Below are 21,820 nucleotides of genomic sequence, written 5' to 3'. Positions count from 1 at the left end.
TGTTTAAATGTACAATTGGCACTAGGACATTATGACATATTATTAGTATTATGACATACCAGCAACTTATTTGTTTCTAATTTACCAGTTGTTATTTAATTGAAAGTAAAATTGTCTCTTTTAAAAAAAAAAAAAGTTTTTCCAAAAACGGTCCTGTCTGGTCTTTCAACAGGCTGTATGTACATCTGTCTTTCAGTCAGTCACAGGGACAGCTCCAGGATTTTTGCTCTCCAGGGGCTCTTGACCGATTCATGGGAGGGCTAGGAAAAGTTTTTATTTTTTCATTAAAATCCAGCTTCCTCACATCTCCAAAGACATGCACCTGGCTATAGGTTGATTGGCAACACTAAATTGGCTCTAGTGTCTGAATGTGAGTGTGAATGTTGTCTGTCTATCTGTGTTGGCACTGTGATGATTTTGCGACTTGTCCAGGGTGTACACTGCCTTCCGCCCGAATGCAGCTGAGATAGGCTCCAGCACCACCCCCCCGCAATCCTGAAAGGGACAAGCGGTAGAAAATGGATGGATGGGTTCTTTACATATCAATATTAGGCCTGGGAATCTCAGGGTTCCTTATGATCTTTGGTTCACGATAATGATAATATAGCAATATGCAGTGATGGGCAGTAATGAGCTACATGTCGCAAAGTTATGTAGCTCAAATACATTTCCCACCTTCACAACTTTTTGAACAAGCAGCGATTCCTGAAGCTTAGCTATTTTAAAACCCATGCAGCGAGGTAACTTCCATCAAAGCTACAAGTTACAAAGAGAGGAAATGGTCTGCGAATCCAGGCCAAAAAAAATACGGAGAAAATACAATGACATGGATGAGTGAGAAGGTAGAGAAAAAGAAAACAACATTATAGGGATGGGCCAAATGAAAGGCAAACTAAAATAAATACATACAGTGGGGTGCAAGGACCCCTAGAGGTAGTTGTAGGGCAGGGGTCGGGGACCTTTTTGGTTGAAAGAGCCATGAAAGCCAAATATTTTCAAATGTATTTCCGTGATAGCCATATCATATTTTTTAACACTGAATACAACTAAATGCGTGCATTTTTTAAGTAAGACCAACATTTTTGGAGTGTAAAAAGTATTTAATTATTTTTAATAAAATTGTTATTTCTTGAACCGGTGCGGTAGAAAACAGATGGATGGATTAAAATGAATGAAAATGGTTCATGTTTTGAACGTTATTTTTAACATTGTGATTACCAGCGGATTCATTACTTATCGTGTTAAGCAATGTCAGCTAAGTTTTATCTGAGAGCCAGATGCAGTCATCAAAAGAGCCGCATCTGGCTCTAGAGCCATAGGTTCCCTACCCCTGTTGTAGGGTGTCCCCAGCTAAATGACAGATAGTTAATAGTAATGGACCCATATTGGTTAAATGGGGGTCTGTAGCTTAATGCATATCATACTGGGGGTCATATATTGTATGTATTTGTATATATGTACAGTGGGGCAAAAAAGTATTTAGTCAGCCACCGATTGTGCAAGTTCTCCCACTTACAATGATGGCAGAGGTCTGTAATTTTCATCATAGGTACACTTCAACTGTGAGAGACAGTATGTAAAAAAAAAATCCAATAATTCACATTGTAGGAATTTTAAAGAATTTATTTGTAAATTATGGTGGAAAATAAGTATTTGGTTTAACAATTCAAAGCTCTCACTGATGGAAGGAGGTTTTGGCTCAAAATCACACGATACATGGCCCCATTCATTCTTTCCTTAACACGGATCAATCGTCCTGTCCCCTTAGCAGAAAAACAGCCCCAAACCATGATGTTTCCACCCCCGTGCTTCACAGTAGGTATGGTGTACTTGGGATGCAACTCAGTATTCTTCTTCCTCCAAACACGATGAGTTGAGTTTATATCAAAAAGTTCTATTTTGGTTTCATCTGACCACATGACATTCTCCCAATCCTCTGCTGTATCATCCATGTATCCATTTTGGTATAAACTCAACTCGTCGTGTTTGGAGGAAGAAGAATACTTGCACAATCGGTGGCTGACTAAATACTTTTTTGCCCAACTGTATATATAAGTAGCTTTGATGTAGCAAGCTACCTTTGCTGTGTCGCTTGTTACAATTTTCTGGGGATGGCTTTCCCTGTAGCTTTGCTACATTTAATCGAAAGTAACTTGTAGCTTAGCTTGCAACATTTCCCAAGTAGCTTGCCCTTAACATATGTCGGTGCTGCAAAACAAAAACAAAACAAAGACAATCTACTTCATATCTTATATTTTGCAGGGCAAAAAATGACATCTCTTTCTTTTATTGTCATTTATTGAACTAAATTAAACCATTGGAATACTAACGCTCCCATGCATTTCTAGTTAACTAGAGCATGTAAGGCTGACAGTACACATTAATACACATTGACTTGACTTTGTATATTACTGATTGGAAAATATTGTATATTTACCGAAAGTGTCTCGTAAAGCCCCCATGGTAATAACATGGTGTATTTTTACCCCAATGAAACGATGTGGTCTAAAGTTAGCGTGGCCTCTAACTGCCTGCAGTCACTCCGCACACGGTCTGACACCCACGCCGTCTGGGTTACCGGGCCGGGCCGGCAACAGTGGCTGACTGTACCGCTTGTCCCCAAGAGACGGGGTTAAAAATATACCGGATGGCAGATTGTTTGGCCATTAGCTACAAGCTTTAGGGATGGAAGGAAAACAGTTTTTGAGAGGGAAGTTGTGAGCGTAAAAAGCCACCCACTCATCTCTCATGCGTGGCCTAAGTTGAGAACCTAGATGACCTGGGCATAATGACATGGATGGATGATGGTGTGCATGATGATGGCCATCAGTCCATGCTACCATAACAGTTGTTTTTGGGGGTGGGGAGCTACAGAGTCTCAGGCTGACACTGTACAGACGTGCACTAAAATGCTACATTCCAGAAAAATTGCAGTGCAGTATTTTCTTTTATACTTATCTGATGTGCTTTTTTTTAAATCACTGCACACAATAACAACAACACTTAATTTATTATAACAATTCACTACCTAAAAAAGAAATACTAGCCCAGTAGCAATTTAAACCAATGAAATTGATTGCATTATTTTTTCTGGTAACTTGTTGATAGGCAGAATTCATAAGCATAACTGTTGCATGTGCCATTAAAATAAGACATTACGTTTATAGATCAGCTTATGCATAAGGAGACTATTGTGTAATTAAATCACTGCTATGTATTAAATGTTTAATAAGATAATAATATAGCACAAATTGAGTGCACGACTTTGTCACAACTCATGGGCAGCGTTATTCTGCTCAATACCAATCTAGTATGAAAACAGGAGTTCAGAACATTTAGATAATCAATAATTATTGGATAAATTGAGGAAGCTCTTCATAATAGATCAACACATTTAGTTTACTGGCAATTCCTAATCAAAGTTACATTGATTTGCAAAGGTGAGGTAATATTGACTCTTTGGTAACAGTTACGAATGTTGGCAGGCGTATTAAATAGTGATGAACACATTGGAATATATCACTTTGGTCAATATTTAAATGTGTTTTAATGACAGTGTTGGCGCTATTCCAAATCCATATTGTTGGACTTTGGTGGAGTTCTGCGTTCTGCTAAGTACCACTCTGCTATCGACCTCTGGCCTATCTGTCTGGCCCAGTCCATAGAGAGTTTCAGTTGGTTTTCCCCCTCAATATTACACATGTATCAGATCTTTCTATTTATAGGACCCCTGTCCCTCCCGATGATGCCTTGGCGGATGCGGCGCAAACGTTCTCATGACCTCTGAAGTGTGTTTGGTGCGCAGGCATCTTGGGCATTTAAGGAGGAAATGCCCCAAGTATTACCTTATAAAGTGTTTAGATCATCCAGTGTGCTGAAAGGAAACAACACCTCCGCACAGACCATGGGCAAAAAGTTTGTCTGTCTATGAGGCGTGGACACAGAGGAGAATTACTGATGTTCTGGAGTTTTATGTGGACCAGAAACAACATAATTTTTTGTGGTTTTAGTGCTGATGGTGAAAATAAATTCTGATGATAATCATCATACTTCCCAGCCCTCCCGGATTTTCCGGGAAACTCCCGAAATTCAGCGCCTCTCCCGAAAACCTCCCGGGACAAATTTCTCCCGAAAATCTCCCGAAATTCAGGCAGGGCTGGAGGCCGCGCCCCCTCCAGCTCCATGAGAACCTGACTCAGCAATGTTGTGACCCTCTTAAACAGGAAAATACTGCCATCCACTGTACATAGAATAGAATACATACTTGCCAACCCTCCCGGATTTTCATGAACGGTCAGCGAAGCACAAAGCTTCCGCAGCGCAGCATCGTTCACAACCCAGTATTATGAGCCACCTCGCAAAATGGAGACCCAATGGTCTAACTTATGCAGAGACAAAGATGGCTATGCTGATATCTGGAAGCAACATCCCTTTCTCATTTGCGGATGTCTACAACAAATCCGTGAAGGATATGTTCCCGGATTCGGATATCGCTTGCCAATACGCAAATGGCAGAACAAATGTTACTCAAATAGTGAAAGGTAAGTTTTTTTTTTAGTAACCAGCAAGCACAGTACAGTTAGTAGAACAACTGTGTTTTTATTACTGTGTATTTGATAGGTGCCGTCGGAAATTCAACTATTTCTTTTATTTATATATATAATAAAATACATATATATATAGCTAGAATTCACTGAAAGTCAAGTATTTCATACATATGTATATATTTATTTATATATATATGAAATACTTGAGTTGGTGAATTATACTCCTCCCCTCTTAACCACGCCCCCCGCCCCAACCACGCCCCCGACCACACACCCCACCCCCCACCTCCCGAAATCAGAGGTCTCAAGGTTGGCAAGTATGGTAATCATTGAACAGGAAATCGAAACATACTGCGATCTAAAAAAAAAAAAAGTCTGGTTGCTCAGGACAATATGAGCAATTCAATGTATTAATTATTGCTGATGCACACAAATGAAAATTTATCAAGCAGGTGTTACTAGCATGTAGCTAGTCTGTAGCTGAAAACATAATGCCCAGCAGGGAAATGAGCAGAGATGCTAACCAACAAACTATTTCCTGTTCCCTCTCCATCACGTGTTCTCATCATTTAACGGTGAGGTTTAGAATTTTCAGTGGCCAACTTTTATTTATACATTAGTATCTCAACTTGAGAGTGCCCCAGCTTAAAGAGGAACTTAACTTTTTGGGGCAAGTTTCCCTATAGTTCACAATCATTACGAAAGACAGGACAAATAATGTTTTTTTTTTGCATTTTAAATATTAAATAAATGCAATCAAAAGTTTGCTGACAATGCAACCTAAGGGAGCTGCGCAATGAAAAAGTTAGTTTAAGTTAAAGTACCAATGATTGTCTCATACACACAGTAAGTGTGCTGAAATTTGTTCACCCCCTGGGAGGTGAGGGGAGCAGTGGGCAGCAGCGGTGGCCGCGCCTGGGAATAATTTTTGGTGATTTAACCCCCAATTCCAGCCCTTGATGCTGAGTGCCAAGCAGGAAGGTAATGGGTCCCATTTTTATAGTCTTTGGTATAAAGTAGAGATGTCCAATAATATCAGACTGCTGATATTATCGGCCCATAAATGCTTTGAAATGTGATATCGGAAATTATCGGTTTCAAAAAGTAAAATTTATGACTTTTTAAAACGTCGCTGTACGGTGGTACATGGATGTAGGGATAAGTACTGAGCGCCAAAAAACATCAAAGGCACTGCCTTTGCGTGCCGGCTCAATCACATAATATCTATGTTTTTTTACACACACAAGTGAATACAAGGCATACTTGGTCAACAGCCATACAGGTCACAATGAGGGTGGTCGTATAAACAACTTTAACACTGTTACAAATATGTGCCACACTGTGAACCCACACCAAACAAGAATGACAAACACATTTCGGGAGAACATCCGCCCCATAACACAACATAAACACAATAGAACAAATACCCAGAACCCCTTACAGCACTAACTATTCTGGGACGCTACAATTTACACCGCTTGCTACCCCTACCCACCACCTCAACCACGCCCACCTCAACCTACTCATGCTCTCTCAGGGAGAGCATGTCCCAAATTCCAAGCTGCTGTTTTGACGCATGTTAAAAAAAAGAATGCACTTTGTGACTTCAATAATATATATGAGTGCCATGTTGGCATTTTTTTCCATATTTTGATTTGATTTAATTGGGAAAACCTTGTTACATTGTTTAATGCATCCAGTGGGGCATCGCAACAAAATTAGGCATAATAATGTGTTAATTCTACGACTGTATATATCGGTATCGGTTGATATCGGAATCGGTAATTAAGAGTTGGACAATATCGGAATATTGGATATCGGCAAAAAAGCCATTATCGGACATCTCTAGTATAAAGCCCTTTAAAAAACATCCAAACACCCCAATTGAGGTTTTCTCTGCATGATGTAAGTATATATGTAATGTATTAATGGACGCATTCATAATAACATAAATTTTGGCACATTAATTTAAAAAATACATCAAAAAGTTTTTTGTTTTTTTTCGTCATCACTGATTGTCACCTACTGTACAAAGTCTTCTGGGATGTTCACATATTCCCATGAAGGTGAAGAATGACCTATAATAAGGGGGATAGCGAGGGTAACACGCGTCTTTTTGTGTCATCATCGTCAGTTTCGAATCTTATAATGGCTGTCGAAGTGTCCCAACTAGTCGGAATACCTACTCAGACATCTCATGTCCAGGTGTAATGCATGATTTATGATCTAGAATAAACTTACAGGGAGCAAGGAAGCGAGAAAGCAGCAGACCACTCAATGATGTAAACATAGGCACACACGGGAGTGATCAAGGTGCCACTATAAATAGTTTGTCTGCGTTAGCGCTTATAATAACAATATCATTGATACTTGGTTAATATTCCAATCATGAAATGTAAATGGAGTATTGTTGGCAGTTCGTGAATGGTTAATTATTGGATTTTATGGGCGATTTTATAGGCTCCCATTGGCTTGGCTGTAAGCAACCTTTTACTTAGAATGCATTTTTTTTTTTAAATCCATCCATTGTTCACGTCTTTAATAAGGAATGTGAACCTATAAGCAAAATTCCAGAAAAAGTGCGGTTCCTCTTTCAGGGTGTTGTGAGATAAGAACGGTCTCTCAACTAATTGTTATGCTGTTAAGTTGAAAACAAAAATTACAGTTACGAGCAATTCCGCCATTGGTTGGTGTAACTTTAGCGAATGCCACAGTGAACTCCATAAGATCCGCTGAAAACCTCCAGTCTTATTCCCCAGCTATATCTTATAGCTATAGATATACATGAATTGGTTTTCCAACCATTGGAACAAAGAATGTGAAGGACAATACTGAGAAGAAAAAGAGCTGTTGATTGGAGATACAATTTTTTTAATTTAACCAATTTTCCTCGAAAGTTGCGGTACTACTGTATTTAAAAAAACAAAACAATAAATGACGCATGTAATTAGGGCTTGCAAAAGGGCAAACAATGTAAGGTTAATTTTCTAGAGCAGTGGTGTCCATTTGTGGTCCGCAGCTTGAGCTTTGTTGGTCCACAGCATATTGTCAAAATAAAATCGAACTAAAACACAGTAAAGCTGGACACACATATTTTAATAGCAATAGCTACTAATAATAATAGAAGTGCGGCCTCAGTCCTTAACTCTGAAAATGTGGCCCCCAAAACAATTTAGTTGAACAAGCCTGATCTAGGGACAACAAATAGAAAGAATTCAAGAGTTTTAACAACAGTTAGTTTTTGTGATAACAAATCCTCATATGTTTTTGTCGTGAGCATGCAATCATATTTTTTTTTTCTCCATTATATGCCAATTTTTGGAGTCGTCAATCAATTATTGGTAAAGTTTTTACCTGTTCATTCTTTTCCACATATGGCACTTGAATATCATTTAAATTGTAAGGACTTTGCTGTTGTTTTTAATGTACGTATAACTTCCCTTGGAAGACTGTTTTGTTTATTCCTCTCAATTTTGCTGAGTTCCAGTAAATTCCTCGCCATGTAAATGTGTCTCATTTTGCAATAAATGCTTTCACATTCAGTTGACCAACATTTATGATGACATTTACGTACACATCACATCACAAACCTAAAAACATCCAATAAAAAATATTTATAAAAAACAACAACATAATTTACGTGAAAAATACCAATATGTTTGTTATTGCGGTTGCCGTAGTTTGCAGTGTGACATAGTGAAATTACACACCTCTGCAAATTACATGCATAATATTAACACAAACTGTGCTTTATCGTCATAAAAAGCCTTGTATTGGATCTCATTGTTGTGTAGGTCTACTGAAAGAAGTCCCCAGCGATTAATATATCTGTCAGTGTCATGGTCAAAAATATAAAAGTTCTCTGCCAAGGTGGTAACAGGTGAATTTAAAGTATCTGTTTTGCTGCAAAGTTAAGTTTAGATAGAATAAACACCCATATGAACATACAGCACCATCTTAACATAGAAACGTTTGGTTGATGACTTCATTAAACGTGGGAGTGGGGGTTCAAGGCAGTTCACGTTGGGGCCATTGCCAAGAAATGTGCAGGAAATATTTTGTCTAATTTTAACAGGAGATAATTGAATTGCCTCGATATTTCTGATAGAGAAGACGTAGCAACAACACTATCTATAACATGATGCAATTTGAACAACTAAAAAAAGTTCAAACAAAACGAGTGTTAATAACAAACTGCTGACAATGCTCACAAATGTGAGAATAGCTTGCCAGTTTACGACTGAGTTGCCAAGCTATTTTTAAAAAAATATATTTTTTATATAATATAAAAAATATATATTCATGCATTCAATGACACAGCAACATCATGCACAGCAACAGTTAATTTGAATGGAAAAGTACATATAAAGCTCACCTACTTTGCCTGTCTGCTCACCTTTGAGATGCACCTTGTAGTTGGCGGGAAGAGTTGCACATCAATGACGCACAGATAGAGACGTCTGATCCAGTGGAGAAGTGTGTGTGCTGATGTCATCAAGCTGATGAAGAAGGAGAGCGCTGCCCTCCAACAGCTGGCTGAGTCAACCCGCCCTCCTCCTCCTCCTCCTCCTCCTCCTGTCACCATGTATGCAGCGCCAATGCTCCTGTGCACTTTAACACACATTTGTGCATCAATGGTTGACCTAATAGATAAACAAGATGAGTCCTATTAATGACTGATCTAATAAATAAAACATACAAATTACAAGATGAGCATGAATTACTTGCAGGTTTATTCTAAACAACAAATCAGGAGGTTGACAATTGTAAGAAAACAAGTTGACCCTAGTGTGTGAATGTGGTGGCGTCTTGTACAGGGTGTACGCCACCTTCCGCCCGAGTACAGCTGGGAGTGGCTCCAGCTCCCCCTACAACCTGGCGGTAGAAAATGGACGGATGGAAAGGCCACACGCACCTCTAAACTAAAACGGCACAGAACAATGTTTCTGTGCTTACTAACTTAATGTCTGTCATGCAAATTTAAAAATAAATGAACCTCAATTTGACCATTTTAACTAACTAAAATAAAGCAATAATCTAAAGACATCTGACAAACACATAATAGAGAATTGGAGACCAATTACCATCCTAATGACCGCAGACATTGCACAGTGAGAGCCATCCATCCATCCATTTCCTGCTGCTTATTCCCTTTGGGGTCGCGGGGGGCGCTGGTGACTATCTCAGTTACAATCGGGCGGAAGGCGGGGTACACCCTGTACAAGTCGCCACCTCATCACAGGGACAACACAGATAGAGAGACAACATTCACACTCACATTCACACACTAGGGCCAATTTAGTGTTGCCAATCAACCTATCCCCAGGTGCATGACTTTGGAGGTGGGAGGAAACCGGAGTACCCGGAGGGACATGCAAACTCCACAGAGAACGATCCCGAGCCCGGGATTGTGAGGCAGACGCACTAACCCCTCTGCCACTCTGAAGCCCGCACATTAGGTGATGTTTTGTTATGTTTGTTGGCTCTCATGAAGTCTGCCCTGAGCAGTAATCAGTGACTACAGGCTCTTCTTCACTCTTTCTTGTCTCTCCTTCTCACAGACAGCAAGCGCACCTTCTTAAATACGTCACATACGTATACGCCCTCGCGGAGCGGAGAGGTAGCGGCATGGGTAAACGTTGGCTCTGATCCTAGCGGAGCCGTGCGACTGGTAATACGAGAGAAAGAAGGTGCGAATCTGGTAACAAATGAAGGAAGAATTCATTCCCAAGAAAAACAGCAGGGGTCCCATCATCTGGCGGTGGTTCAGCTTCAAGTGGGAATATGTCAAACAGACAACCGTAATGTCAAGTATGCGGCAAAAGCGTTTCTAGAAAAAGTAGCATTTCTGCTAATTTGTAGCATTATTTGAAAAGTCACCCGCTCGAGAATGAAGAGTGCATTCTCCGCATGTCAACATCTCCATTCGGTGCCACACGACCACACCATCAAAATGTCGAGGCAAACATTTCCAGATCAACACCGTATGAAAATAATAGTCAACAACAAAAGGAGATATTGTCCGCAGGAACCTACGGCATTGCAAAGGACGAACAGTATTCGATTTCCTACTATGCAGCTCATTTTTATTTGACAGTTATTGAAATATCTTGTGTGACATCATGCACTAAAGTGCACTTTATTTGTTTTAAACTATTGTAGTGACGTTCTGTATAAAAAGTGCACTTTAGGCGTGGCGCAGTGGTAGAGTGGCCGTGCGCAACCCGAGGGTCCCTGGTTCAATCCCCACCTAGTACCAACCTCGTCACGTCTGTTGTGTCCTGAGCAAGACACTCTTGCTCCTGATGGGTGCTGGTTAGCGCCTTGCATGGCAACTCCCTCCATCAGTGTGTGAATGTGTGTGTGAATGGGTAAATGTGGAAGTAGTGTTAAAGCACTTTGAGTACCTTGAAGGTAGAAAAGCACTATACAAGTACAACCCATTTATCATTTATTATTTAATTTAGTGTGTTTTGATATTTCATCTTAGTGACATTGTGCACAAAGGTGCACTAATAGCTTGTTTTAAAATGTCTCTGACAATCTTGCACTTTCTGTTTTGAAATGACATGAATGTTTGTGCCACTGCTTAATAACTGTTTAATAAATACAGTTTCAGTCAATTGACTTAGTTGTGATTTCCCTCTCTGCATGAAAGTTAATGCATTATGAACAAGAATGTTTTAATGTAGACACATAGAATCATCATATTTTTTTGATTTATGTATCAAGGAAAAGGTCACGGGTACAAGGGGCCGAAATGAGTTTCCTCCGCCGTGTGGCGGGGCTCTCCCTTAGAGATAGGGTGAGAAGCTCTGCCATCCGGGAGGAGCTCAAAGTAAAGCCGCTGCTCCTTCACATCGAGAGGAGCCAGATGAGGTGGTTCGGGCATCTGGTCAGGATGCCACCCGAACGCCTCCCTAGGGAGGTGTTTAGGGCACGTCCAACCGGTAGGAGGCCACGGGGAAGACCCAGGACACGTTGGGAAGACTATGTCTCCCGGCTGGCCTGGGAACGCCTCGGGATCCCCCGGGAAGAGCTAGACGAAGTGGCTGGGGAAAGGGAAGTCTGGGTTTCCCTGCTTAGGCTGTTGCCCCCGCGACCCGACCTCGGATAAGCGGAAGAAGATGGAGATGGATGGATATCGTGTATCGCGATATGGCCTAAAAATATTGAGATATTAAAAAAAGGCCATCTTGCCCAGCCCTAGTTCAAACCCCGGCCGTTATCATACCAAAGACTATAAAAATAGGACCAATTACCTCCCTGCTTGGTACTCAGCATCAAGGGTTGGAATTAGAGGTTAAATCACCAAAATGATTCCCGGGCACGCCCACCGCTACTGCCCACTGCTTCCCTCACCTCCGAGGGGGTGATCAAGGGTGATGGGTAAAATGCAGAGAAAATTTTTGCCACACCTAGTGTCATTGGTACATTAACTTTAATATAACGCAAAAGTGCACTAATATACGGCCTGGGTGTAGCCAAGAAATGTGCATTTTGGGCCGTCACCACAGCTTGCGATGCATATACATTACGGTTCAATCATACTACTGACATTTGTGAAAGAAATACAAAACAAAAGAGTAAAGGAAAGTACCGCTCATCTCATGGCTCATTTATAGGAATGCGTCTCCAGTCATATGATTGACTATTCTGGGAACGTGACACAATGCAACATGCTAAAAATATGAAAATTATTAAGACAGATAGCGCACACGCATACTTAACGTGAGGACGAAAAAAATACACATGCATCATCCTTGGAGGTGTCTCAAAGAGTACACAGCTCTGATGCAATGGTTGGCAACAAACCTCCAGAGAATACTGACTGCACTGTAACTCCCATTGCAGCAAGCTAATCACCAGTAGCCAGGGGACATCATTGTTTCTCATTCAAGTGTTTGTGTGGCCTGCACGTGCGTCATTAGTGGTCTGAACACTGCAAGCTTCAATAACACTAAGGACCTGATTTACTAAGTTGTAAATACAACACGCTTAAAAGCGTGTGTCATCTGTAAAATAGCATGTGGGCATGTTGTCTGCGATGTACTAACATTGGTTGTACAATTCTAAGGGGGTGCTGACTGCCTTATTTAAATGAGGGCATCACCACCGATTTATTTAACAAAAATCCATGTTGTCAATCTACATGTGGAGTTCTGCTATGTTTTCAAACGTGTAGTACGTAGCCGTGGTCATAATGTCATGACTGTCTTGAGTTTTCAATCATTTCTACAACTCTTATTTTTTGTGATATAGTGATCGGAGTACATACTTGTTGGTCATAGAAAACATTCATGAAGTTTGGTTCTTTTATGAATTTACTACTAAATTCTACTGAAAATGTGAGCAAATCTGATGGGTCAAAAGCATCCATCCATCCATCCATCCATCCATCATCTTCCGCTTATCCGAGGTCGAGTCGCGGGGGCAGCAGCCTAAGCAGGGAAGCCCAGACTTCCCTCTCTCCAGCCACTTCGTCTAGCTCTTCCTGGGGGATCCCGAGGCCTCCTGCCAGCTGGACGTGCCCTAAACACCTCCCTAGGGAGGCGTTCGGGTGGCATCCTGACAAGATGCCCGAACCACCTCATCTGGCTCCTCTCGATGTGGAGGAGCAGCAACTTTACTTTGAGCTCCTCCCGGATGGCAGAGCTTCTCACCCTATCTCTAAGGGAGAGCCCCGCCACCCGGCGGAGGAAACTCATTTCGGCCGCTTGTACCCGTGATCGTATCCTTTCGGTCATGACCCAAAGCTCATGACCATAGGTGAGGATGGGAACGTAGATCGACCGGTAAATTGAGAGCTTTGCCTTCCGGCTCAGCTCCTTCTTCACCACAACAGATCGATACAACGTCCGCATTACTGAAGATGCCGCACCGATCCGCCTGTCGATCTCACGATCCACTCTTCCCCCTCTCCTGAACAAGACTCCTAGGTACTTGAACTCCTCCACTTGGGGCAGGGTCTCCTCCCCAACCCGGAGATGGCACTCCACCCTTTTCCGGGCGAGAACCATGGACTCGGACTTGGAGGTGCTGATTCTCATTCCGGTCGCTTCACACTCGGCTGCGAACCGATCCAGTGAGAGCTGAAGATCCCGGCCAGATGAAGCCATCAGGACTACATCATCTGCAAAAAGCAGAGACCTAATCCCGTGGCCACCAAACCGGATCCCCTCAATGCCTTGGCTGCGCCTAGAAATTCTGTCCATAAAAGTTATGAACAGAATTGGTGACAAAGGACAACCTTTGCGGACTCTAACCCTCACTGGAAACGTGTCCGACTTACTGCCAGCAATGCGGACCAAGCTCTGACAATGATCATACAGGGAGCGGACTGCCACAATAAGACAGTCCGGTACCCCATACTCTCTGAGCACTCCCCACAGGACTTCCCGAGGGACACGGTCGAATGCCTTCTCCAAGTCCACAAAGCACATGTAGACTGGTTGGGCAAACTCCCATGCACCCTCAAGAACCCTGCCGAGAGTATAGAGCTGGTCCACAGTTCCACGACCAGGACGAAAACCACACTGTTCCTCCTGAATCCGAGGTTCGACTATCCGGCAAAGCCTCCTCTCCAGTACACCCGAATAAACCTTACCGGGAAGGCTGAGGAGTGTGATCCCACGATAGTTGGAACACACCCTCCGGTCCCCCTTCTTAAAGAGAGGGACCACCACCCCGGTCTGCCAATCCAGAGGTACCGCCCCCGATGTCCAAGCGATGCTGCAGAGTCTTGTCAACCAAGACAGCCCCACAGCATCCAGAGCCTTAAGGAACTCCGGGCGGGTCTCATCCACCCCCGGGGCCTTCCCGCCGAGGAGCTTTTTAACTACCTCAGCGACCTCAGCCCCAGAAATAGGAGAGTCCACCACAGATTCCCCAGGCACCGCTTCCTCAAAGGAAGACGTGTTGGTGGGATTGAGGAGGTCTTCGAAGTATTCCCTCCACCGATCCACAACATCCGCAGTCGAAGTCATCAGAACACCATCCGCACCATACACGGTGTTGATAGTGCACTGCTTCCCCTTCCTGAGGCGGCGTATGGTGGTCCAGAATCGCTTCGAAGCCGTCCGGAAGTCCTTCTCCATGGCTTCCCCGAACTCTTCCCATGTCCGAGTTTTTGCCTCCGCGACCGCTAAAGCTGCACACCGCTTGGCCCGTCGGTACCCGTCCACTGCCTCCGGAGTCCTATGAGCCAAAAGGACCCGATAGGACTCCTTCTTCAGCTTGACGGCATCCCTCACTGCTGGTGTCCACCAACGGGTTCTGGGATTACCGCCACGACAGGCACCAACAACCTTGCGGCCACAGCTCCAATCAGCCGCCTCGACAATAGAGGTTCGGAACATGGTCCACTCGGACTCAATGTCCAGCACCTCCCTCGTGACATGTTCAAAGTTCTCCCAGAGGTGTGAATTGAAACTCTCTCTGACAGGAGACTCTGCCAGAAGTTCCCAGCAGACCCTCACAATGCGCTTGGGCCTGCCAGGTCTGTCCGGCATCCTCCCCCACCATCGCAGCCAACTCACCACCAGGTGGTGATCGGTAGAAAGCTCCGCCCCTCTCTTCACCCGAGTGTCCAGAACATGAGGCCGCAAATCCGATGACACAACTACAAAGTTGATCATGGAACTGCGGCGTAGGGTGTCCTGGTATCAAGTGCACATATGGACACCCTTATGTTTGAACATGGTGTTTGTTATGGACAATCCGTTACGAGCACAAAAGTCCAATAACAAAACAACACTCGGGTTTAGATCCGGGCGACCATTCTTCCCAATCACGCCTCTCCAGGTTTCACTGTCATTGCCAACATGAGCGTTGAAGTCCCCCAGTACGACAAGGGAATCACCCGGGGGGAGCACTTTCCAGTACTCCCTCGAGTGTACCCAAAAAGGGTGGGTATTCTGAACTGCTGTTTGGTGCGTAAGCACAAACAACAGTCAGGACCCGTCCCCCCACCCGAAGGTGAAGGGAAGCTACCCTCTCGTCCACTGGGTTGAACTCAAACGTGCAGGCTTTGAGCCGGGGGGAAACGAGAATTGCCACCCCAGCCCGTCGCCTCTCACTGCCGGCAACGCCAGAGTGGAAGTGAGTCCAGTCCCTCTCGAGAAAACTGGTTCCAGAGCCATTGCTGTGCGTCGAGGTGAGTCCGACTATATCCAGCCGGAACATCTCTACCTCGCGCACTAGCTCAGGCTCCTTCCCCCCCAAGTGAGGTGACGTTCCACGTCCCAAGAGCTAGCTTCTGTAGCCGAGGATCGGACCGCCAAGTGCCCTGCCTTCGGCTGCCGCCCAGCTCACATTGCACCCGACCTCTATGGCCCCTCCTATGAGTGGTGAACCCATTGGAGGGATGACTTACGTTACCTCTTCGGGCTGTGCCCGGCCGGGACCCATGGGGACAGGCCCGGCCACCAGGCGCTCGCCATCGTGCCCCAACTCTGGGCCTGGCTCCAGAGCGGGGCCCCGGTGACCCGCGTCTGGGTGAGGGAAATCTGAGTTCATTTTATTGTAATTCCATAGAAGTCTTTGAGCTGCTCTTTGTCTGATCACTCACCTAGGACCTGTTTGTCTTGGGAGACCCTTCCAGGGGGGAATGAAAGCCCCCAGACAACATAGCTCCTAGGATCATTGGGACACGCAAACTCCTCTACCACAGTAAGGTAGCAGCTCAGAGCATACAGCAATGTTCATATTTGGTTACATGTCCCTTGGCAAGTTTCACTGCAATAAGGCGCTTTTGGTAGCCATCCACGAGCTTCTGGTTGAATTTTTGACCACTCCTCTTGACAAAATTGGTGCAGTTCAGCTAAATTTGTTGTTTTCCTGACATGGACTTGTTTCTTCAGCATTGTCCACACATTTAAGTCAGGGCTTTGGGAAGGCTATTCTAAATCCTTAATTCTTAACCGTTCCTTTACCACTTTTGACGTGTGTTTGGGGTCATTGTCCTGTTCGAACACCCAACTGCGCCCAATACCCATGATTTTAGGTTGTCGCAAAGAATTTGGTGGTAATCCTCCTTTTTCATTGTCCCATTTACTCTCTGTAAAGCACCAGTTCCATTGGCATCTGACATTTATTTTTTATTTTATTTTATTTTAATCTTCTATTTTTTTTTCTCCCATTCCCCCCTCTTGTTTACCTGTATCTCATCTTTTTTGTAATCAATCAATCAATCAATCAATGTTTACTTATATAGCCCTAAATCACTAGTGTCTCAAAGGGCTGCACAAACCACCACGACAGGGGCGCTGGAAGCCGGCAGACCCGTCAGCGATCCTGTTCTGTCTCCCTGTAATGTTTGTCTGATCTTGAAAGGGATTGTGCTGAAAATTTTAATTTTCCTGAAGGATCTCTCCTGACGGAATAAATAAAGTACTATCTAATCTAGTCTAATCTATCTAATCACATGGACAAAGATAAGTCCTTCTGGAGGAAAGTTCTTTGGTCAGATGAAACAAAAATACACAATACCCAGCAATATGTTTGAAGGAGAAAAGGTGAGGCCTTTAATCCCGGGAACACCATTTCTACCGTCAAGCATGGTGGTGGTAGAATTATGCTCCGGGCCTCTTTTGCTGCCAATGGAACTGGTGCTTTACAGAGAGTAAATGGGATGATAATAATGTATCTTCTTTGTGAAAAAAATGAACGCCATTAAAAAAAACTAGCAAAACGTGTCAATTGAATTTGTTTTATTCAGCCCTTTAGGTCCTCCAGGACCTATACATTTTAACACACACGTACAGGACAGAAGATTTTTGTCTGTCCATCGTCTGATACTGCAGCCATAGGTGGAACTGTGTCAGTTTGCACGTCTTTTTCCTAGGTGCTAAATAAAAAGCAAAATAGTGCTCGCTAAACGGTGATGAGTGTTGATAAATCACATTGTGTGTGCTAATAATTATATATCTGCATCTTCTCTTCCAATTATTTTCACCTATTTGATGATTAGCATATATTTTGCATATTGTTGAAGACAGACGCAAAATGAACTGCACACCTTATTCTGCTCACTTAAGAGACGCATTACACTTAGCATACACAAAGCTGATCTACTAAACGTGTGCAATCAAATTTGGGTGTGTTTTAGTGTACGCATTATTTGTGACTTACATGGCCTACCACCAAACCCTTCTTTTCAATACGTTTGATCCACACTTATGTTAAGTGTTTGCACAAATAATAACACATTTCTTTAAATAGTGACTGCAAAAGTGAAATAGATGCCGTGTTCCAAAATAATTATGACAACCAATTGAATAAATACATTCCATAGCTTAAAGACTTAATGAAACCCACTACTACCGACCACGCAGTCTGATAGTTTACATATCAATGATAAAATCTTAACATTGCAACACATGCCAATACGGCCGGTTTATTTTACAAAATTGCAATTTTAAATTCCGCGTCGAAGTATCATGCTAAAACGTTGCGGTATGATGACGCGTGCGCGTGACGTCATGCATTGGACATTTTGGTCCAGCACCGTTCACAGCTATAAGTCGTCTCTGTTCATCGCATAATTCCACAGCATTATGGACATCTGTGTTGCTGAATCTTTTGCAATTTGTCCAATTAATAATCCAGACATCAAAGAAGAAAGATGTAGGTGGGAAGCGGTGTATTGTGGCCGCCTTTAGCAACACAAACACAGCCGGTGTTTCCTTGTTTACGTTCCCCGAAAAATGACGGTGAAGCTTTACAGAGCGGTCAAGCGAACATGGTTCGCTACCACATGTCAACCGGCAGGTTTCGGTGAGAAAATGGTGGTAATAAGTCGGCTCTTACCGTAGACATGAGCGGAGAGCTTGCGTAGTTCGTCCTGCATCTGTCAAAGAGGCAGCTGCGGACTCTCTTGCCTCCTCCCACCGACCGCCCTCGACCGTCGGATGCTTCCAACGTGGAAGAAGCATCGGCTGCATTCGCCTCGTTGAGAAACGTGGCTTCCCTCGGAGACACTGGCGGTCACCACACCCGTGGCCACACCCCTTCGACCTTCAGGTTGTACAGGTACGACCATATAATCTCACTAAAACACTAATAACACAATAATCAGATACGGGGTTTTCCAGAATTATCCTGGTAAATTTGTCTAATAGCATCTGAATCGCTCTGCCGTCTAGTTTTTTTTTTTCTAGTCCTTCACTCTCACTTCCCTCATCCACGAATCTCTCATCCTGGCTCAAATTAATTGGGAAATCGGTCGGAATCGTTCTCGCTGTTGGTGGCCATGTTTGTAAACAATGTGAGGATGTGAGGAGCTCCACAACCCGTGACGTCACGCGCACATCGTCTGCTACTTCCGGTACAAGCAAGGCCTGTTTATTAGCGACCAAAAGTTGCGAACTTTATCGTTGATGTTCTCTACTAAATCCTTTCAGCAAAAATATGGCAATATCGCAAAATGATCAAGTATGACACATAGAATGGACCTGCTATCCCCGTTTAAATAAAAAAAATCTCATTTTCAGTAGGACTTTAAATAAGTGTCACCCAAGGAAAAAAAAGTGGTGTCTTACCTTTAGACTTGGCATCATGGATATATTTCCCACAGCACACACCACCTACATTGATAGCAAGGCTCCTGTAAAGCTGAAGATTTTGATGGAGGTTATAGAAGAAGTCCCTTATTTATTGCATGCAGGACAAACAACTCGTGATCTGGCCAAAAATATGGAATACTATATCGTTGACTATATTTACTATATGACCCTTTCTAAAACGCATGATTCCCTGCAATTGAGTTAATGAATGCCACCATCCACAGTGGGAATTAGTATGTCAATAAAATGCTTTAAATTACGTACAAAAAAAGCTGTAAAGTGCAATATAAATACACTTAAAGTGCCTGATAGCCTTCTTAAAGGATTTTCTGTCACTTTATTGAAAGTTCTCCATTCTGTTTTGAACAAGTTTAGAGCAGGGGTGTCAAACTTGTTTTAGCTCATGTGCTGCATGGAGGAAAATCTAATAATAATGGTAAAATCATGGCATGATAACTTACAAATAAAGACAACTCCAGGTTGTTTTCTTTGTTTTACTTTGGCCAAAAGTAGAAAAAACAATTATGAAAACGTACAAATCAAAACTAATCCTCTGGACAAAACACTTTCAGAGGAAATTGGTGCAGCTTCAAAAACACAATGAGCTTAGACTTCTTCTCGGTGTATCTAAATAGCCAGGGTCTTTCTGGGAATCAACTAAAACACAAGATGTAAACCCTTCGAGGTATCAAATACCTCCTTTGTTATGTCCACATATCAATCCAGTGCCAACTCAACAAACCGTAAGAAACGGAGGTAAAAACTATTCAAAAGGGTTAAGTTCACTTTTGTTGTGTTTGACAGAGACATTTTGGGGCAACGGGCGTGCCAAATGGTAAGTGGGTTATACTTGTATAGCGCTTTTCTACCTTCAAGGCACTCAAAGCGCTTTGACAATATTTCCACATTCACACACTGATGGCGGGAGCTGCCATGCAAGGCGCTAACCACGACCCATCAGGAGCAAAGGTGAAGTGGCTTTCTCAAAGACACAATGGATGTGACTACTGTAGGTTGGCAGAAACTAGGGATTGAACCAGGAACCCTCAGGTTGCTAGCACAGTCCCAACCTTGAGACCTCCGATTTCGGAAGGTGGGTGGTGGGGGGCGGAGGCGTGGTTGGGGGCGTAGTTGGGGCGGGGGGCGTGGTTAAGAGGGGAGGCGTATATTTCACCAACTCGAGTATTTCATATATATATATATGTGTATGAAATACTTGACTTTCAGTGAATTCTAGCAATGTATATTTATTTTATTATATATATAAATAAAATAAATAGTTGAATTTCCGACAGCACCTATCAAATACACAGTAATAAAAACACAGTTGTTGTACTAACTGTACTGTGCTTGCTGGTTACTTAAAAAAACAACACTTACCTTTCACTATTTGAGTAACCTTTGTTCTGCCATTTGCGTATTGGCGAGCCATCTCCGAATCCGGGAACATCCTTCACGGATATGTTGTAGACATCCGTAAACGAGATCGGGATATTGCATCCAGCTATCAGCATAGCCATCTTTGTCTCAGCATAAGATACACCATCGGGTGTCCATTTTGCGAGGTGGGCCATAATACTGGGTTGTGAACGATGCTGAGCTGCGGACACTTTTGTCCTTCGCTGAGTATTTCCATTCGGACGGCGTGTTCAATGGATAAGTCTGTTCTACAAAATTTACATGCAACATACCCTTTGGAGAAGTCTGTTCTACAAAATTTACATGCAACATACCCTTTCCCCTTCGGACTCTCCTGGATAAACTGAAATTCTTGTTTCCAGTCGTTCCTTGCAAGCGTATTTATTCATTTTGCTCGTCGACGGTGTAATATATTGGGTTCGAGTCAATAACCAGGCGACGTGATGAAGTTACGTCTCTTTACTGTGGGCTTCAGAACAGACTCTCTAATGCATGTTCCTCGACTGCACTTAAATGTAGAATAGATATACATTCTATTCTATGTACAGTAGATGGCAGTATTGTCCTGTTTAAGAGGGTCACAACATTGAGTCGGTCTGCATGGAGCTGGAGGGTGCGTGGCCTCCAGCTACGCCTGAATATCGGTAGATTTTCGGGAGAAAATTTGTCCCGGGATGTTTTCGGGAGAGGCGCTGAATTTTGGGAGTCTCCCGGAAAATCCGGGAGGGTTGGCAAGTATGCTGTACCATGAATTGATTAACGTGGACAAGTATTAAACAAGTTGAAAAACGCATTTGGGTTATACCATTTAGTGGAAAATTGTACGGAATATGTACTGTACTGCGCAATCTAGTAATAAAAGTTTCAATCAATCAATTTCAAAAGTCCCCAATCCTCCAAATGACGATGTGTTCGAAGCAGAAGACATAAAACGGCAGGTCTTAAGTTTCATGTTGGATGAGGAGGAGGAGCCACAGTCACCCTTTACTGTGTACCTTTTGCTTGGCCCCGGTATAAACCGTTTGCTTGCCTAACAAAATTGCTATTGTGACATCCAGTGGACACATTTAGAACAGCAGTTTCTTTCGTTAAAAAAAGCAGCTCATTTTTATACTTGGCAAACTCATCACCCGGGCCGGAAAAAACCTGTTCGTGGCCCGCGGGCCGTACCTTTGACACCCCTGAGTTAGAGCATGTTGTGAAGTAGTTGTCACTTTCACAAATAGCCAGCAGGGTCCGTGCAGTCAAATAGTACCACAGTATGAACAACGGCAGTAATAGACCATGTTT

At 43.1% G+C, this 21,820-nt stretch overlaps 1 protein-coding gene across 6 annotated transcripts in view; it reads right to left on the bottom strand.

The window, feature by feature from the left end:
- mef2b (myocyte enhancer factor 2b) overlaps nt 1-21,820 on the bottom strand; it is a 54,264-nt gene that overhangs the window by 31,579 nt on the left and 865 nt on the right. For 3 of the 6 annotated variants that reach the window (XM_061888635.1, XM_061888636.1, XM_061888637.1), the window contains exon 2: nt 8,927-9,190. The exons of 1 other annotated variant lie outside the window; for it this stretch is intronic. In XM_061888635.1, coding sequence (XP_061744619.1) covers nt 8,927-9,171 — 245 coding nt within the window. In that variant the 5' untranslated portion in view covers nt 9,172-9,190. Of the gene's footprint in view, nt 1-8,922; nt 9,191-21,820 lie in introns of all 6 variants that reach the window. 2 more of the 6 variants (XM_061888640.1, XM_061888639.1) reach the window with 2 other exon arrangements.

The sequence above is a fragment of the Nerophis ophidion genome, linkage group LG26 (assembly GCF_033978795.1).
Source record: "Nerophis ophidion isolate RoL-2023_Sa linkage group LG26, RoL_Noph_v1.0, whole genome shotgun sequence".
Classification (NCBI taxonomy): domain Eukaryota; kingdom Metazoa; phylum Chordata; class Actinopteri; order Syngnathiformes; family Syngnathidae; genus Nerophis; species Nerophis ophidion.
The sequence above is the reverse complement of the archived record's forward strand: the minus strand, read 5'-3'. Positions and strand labels throughout refer to the sequence as shown.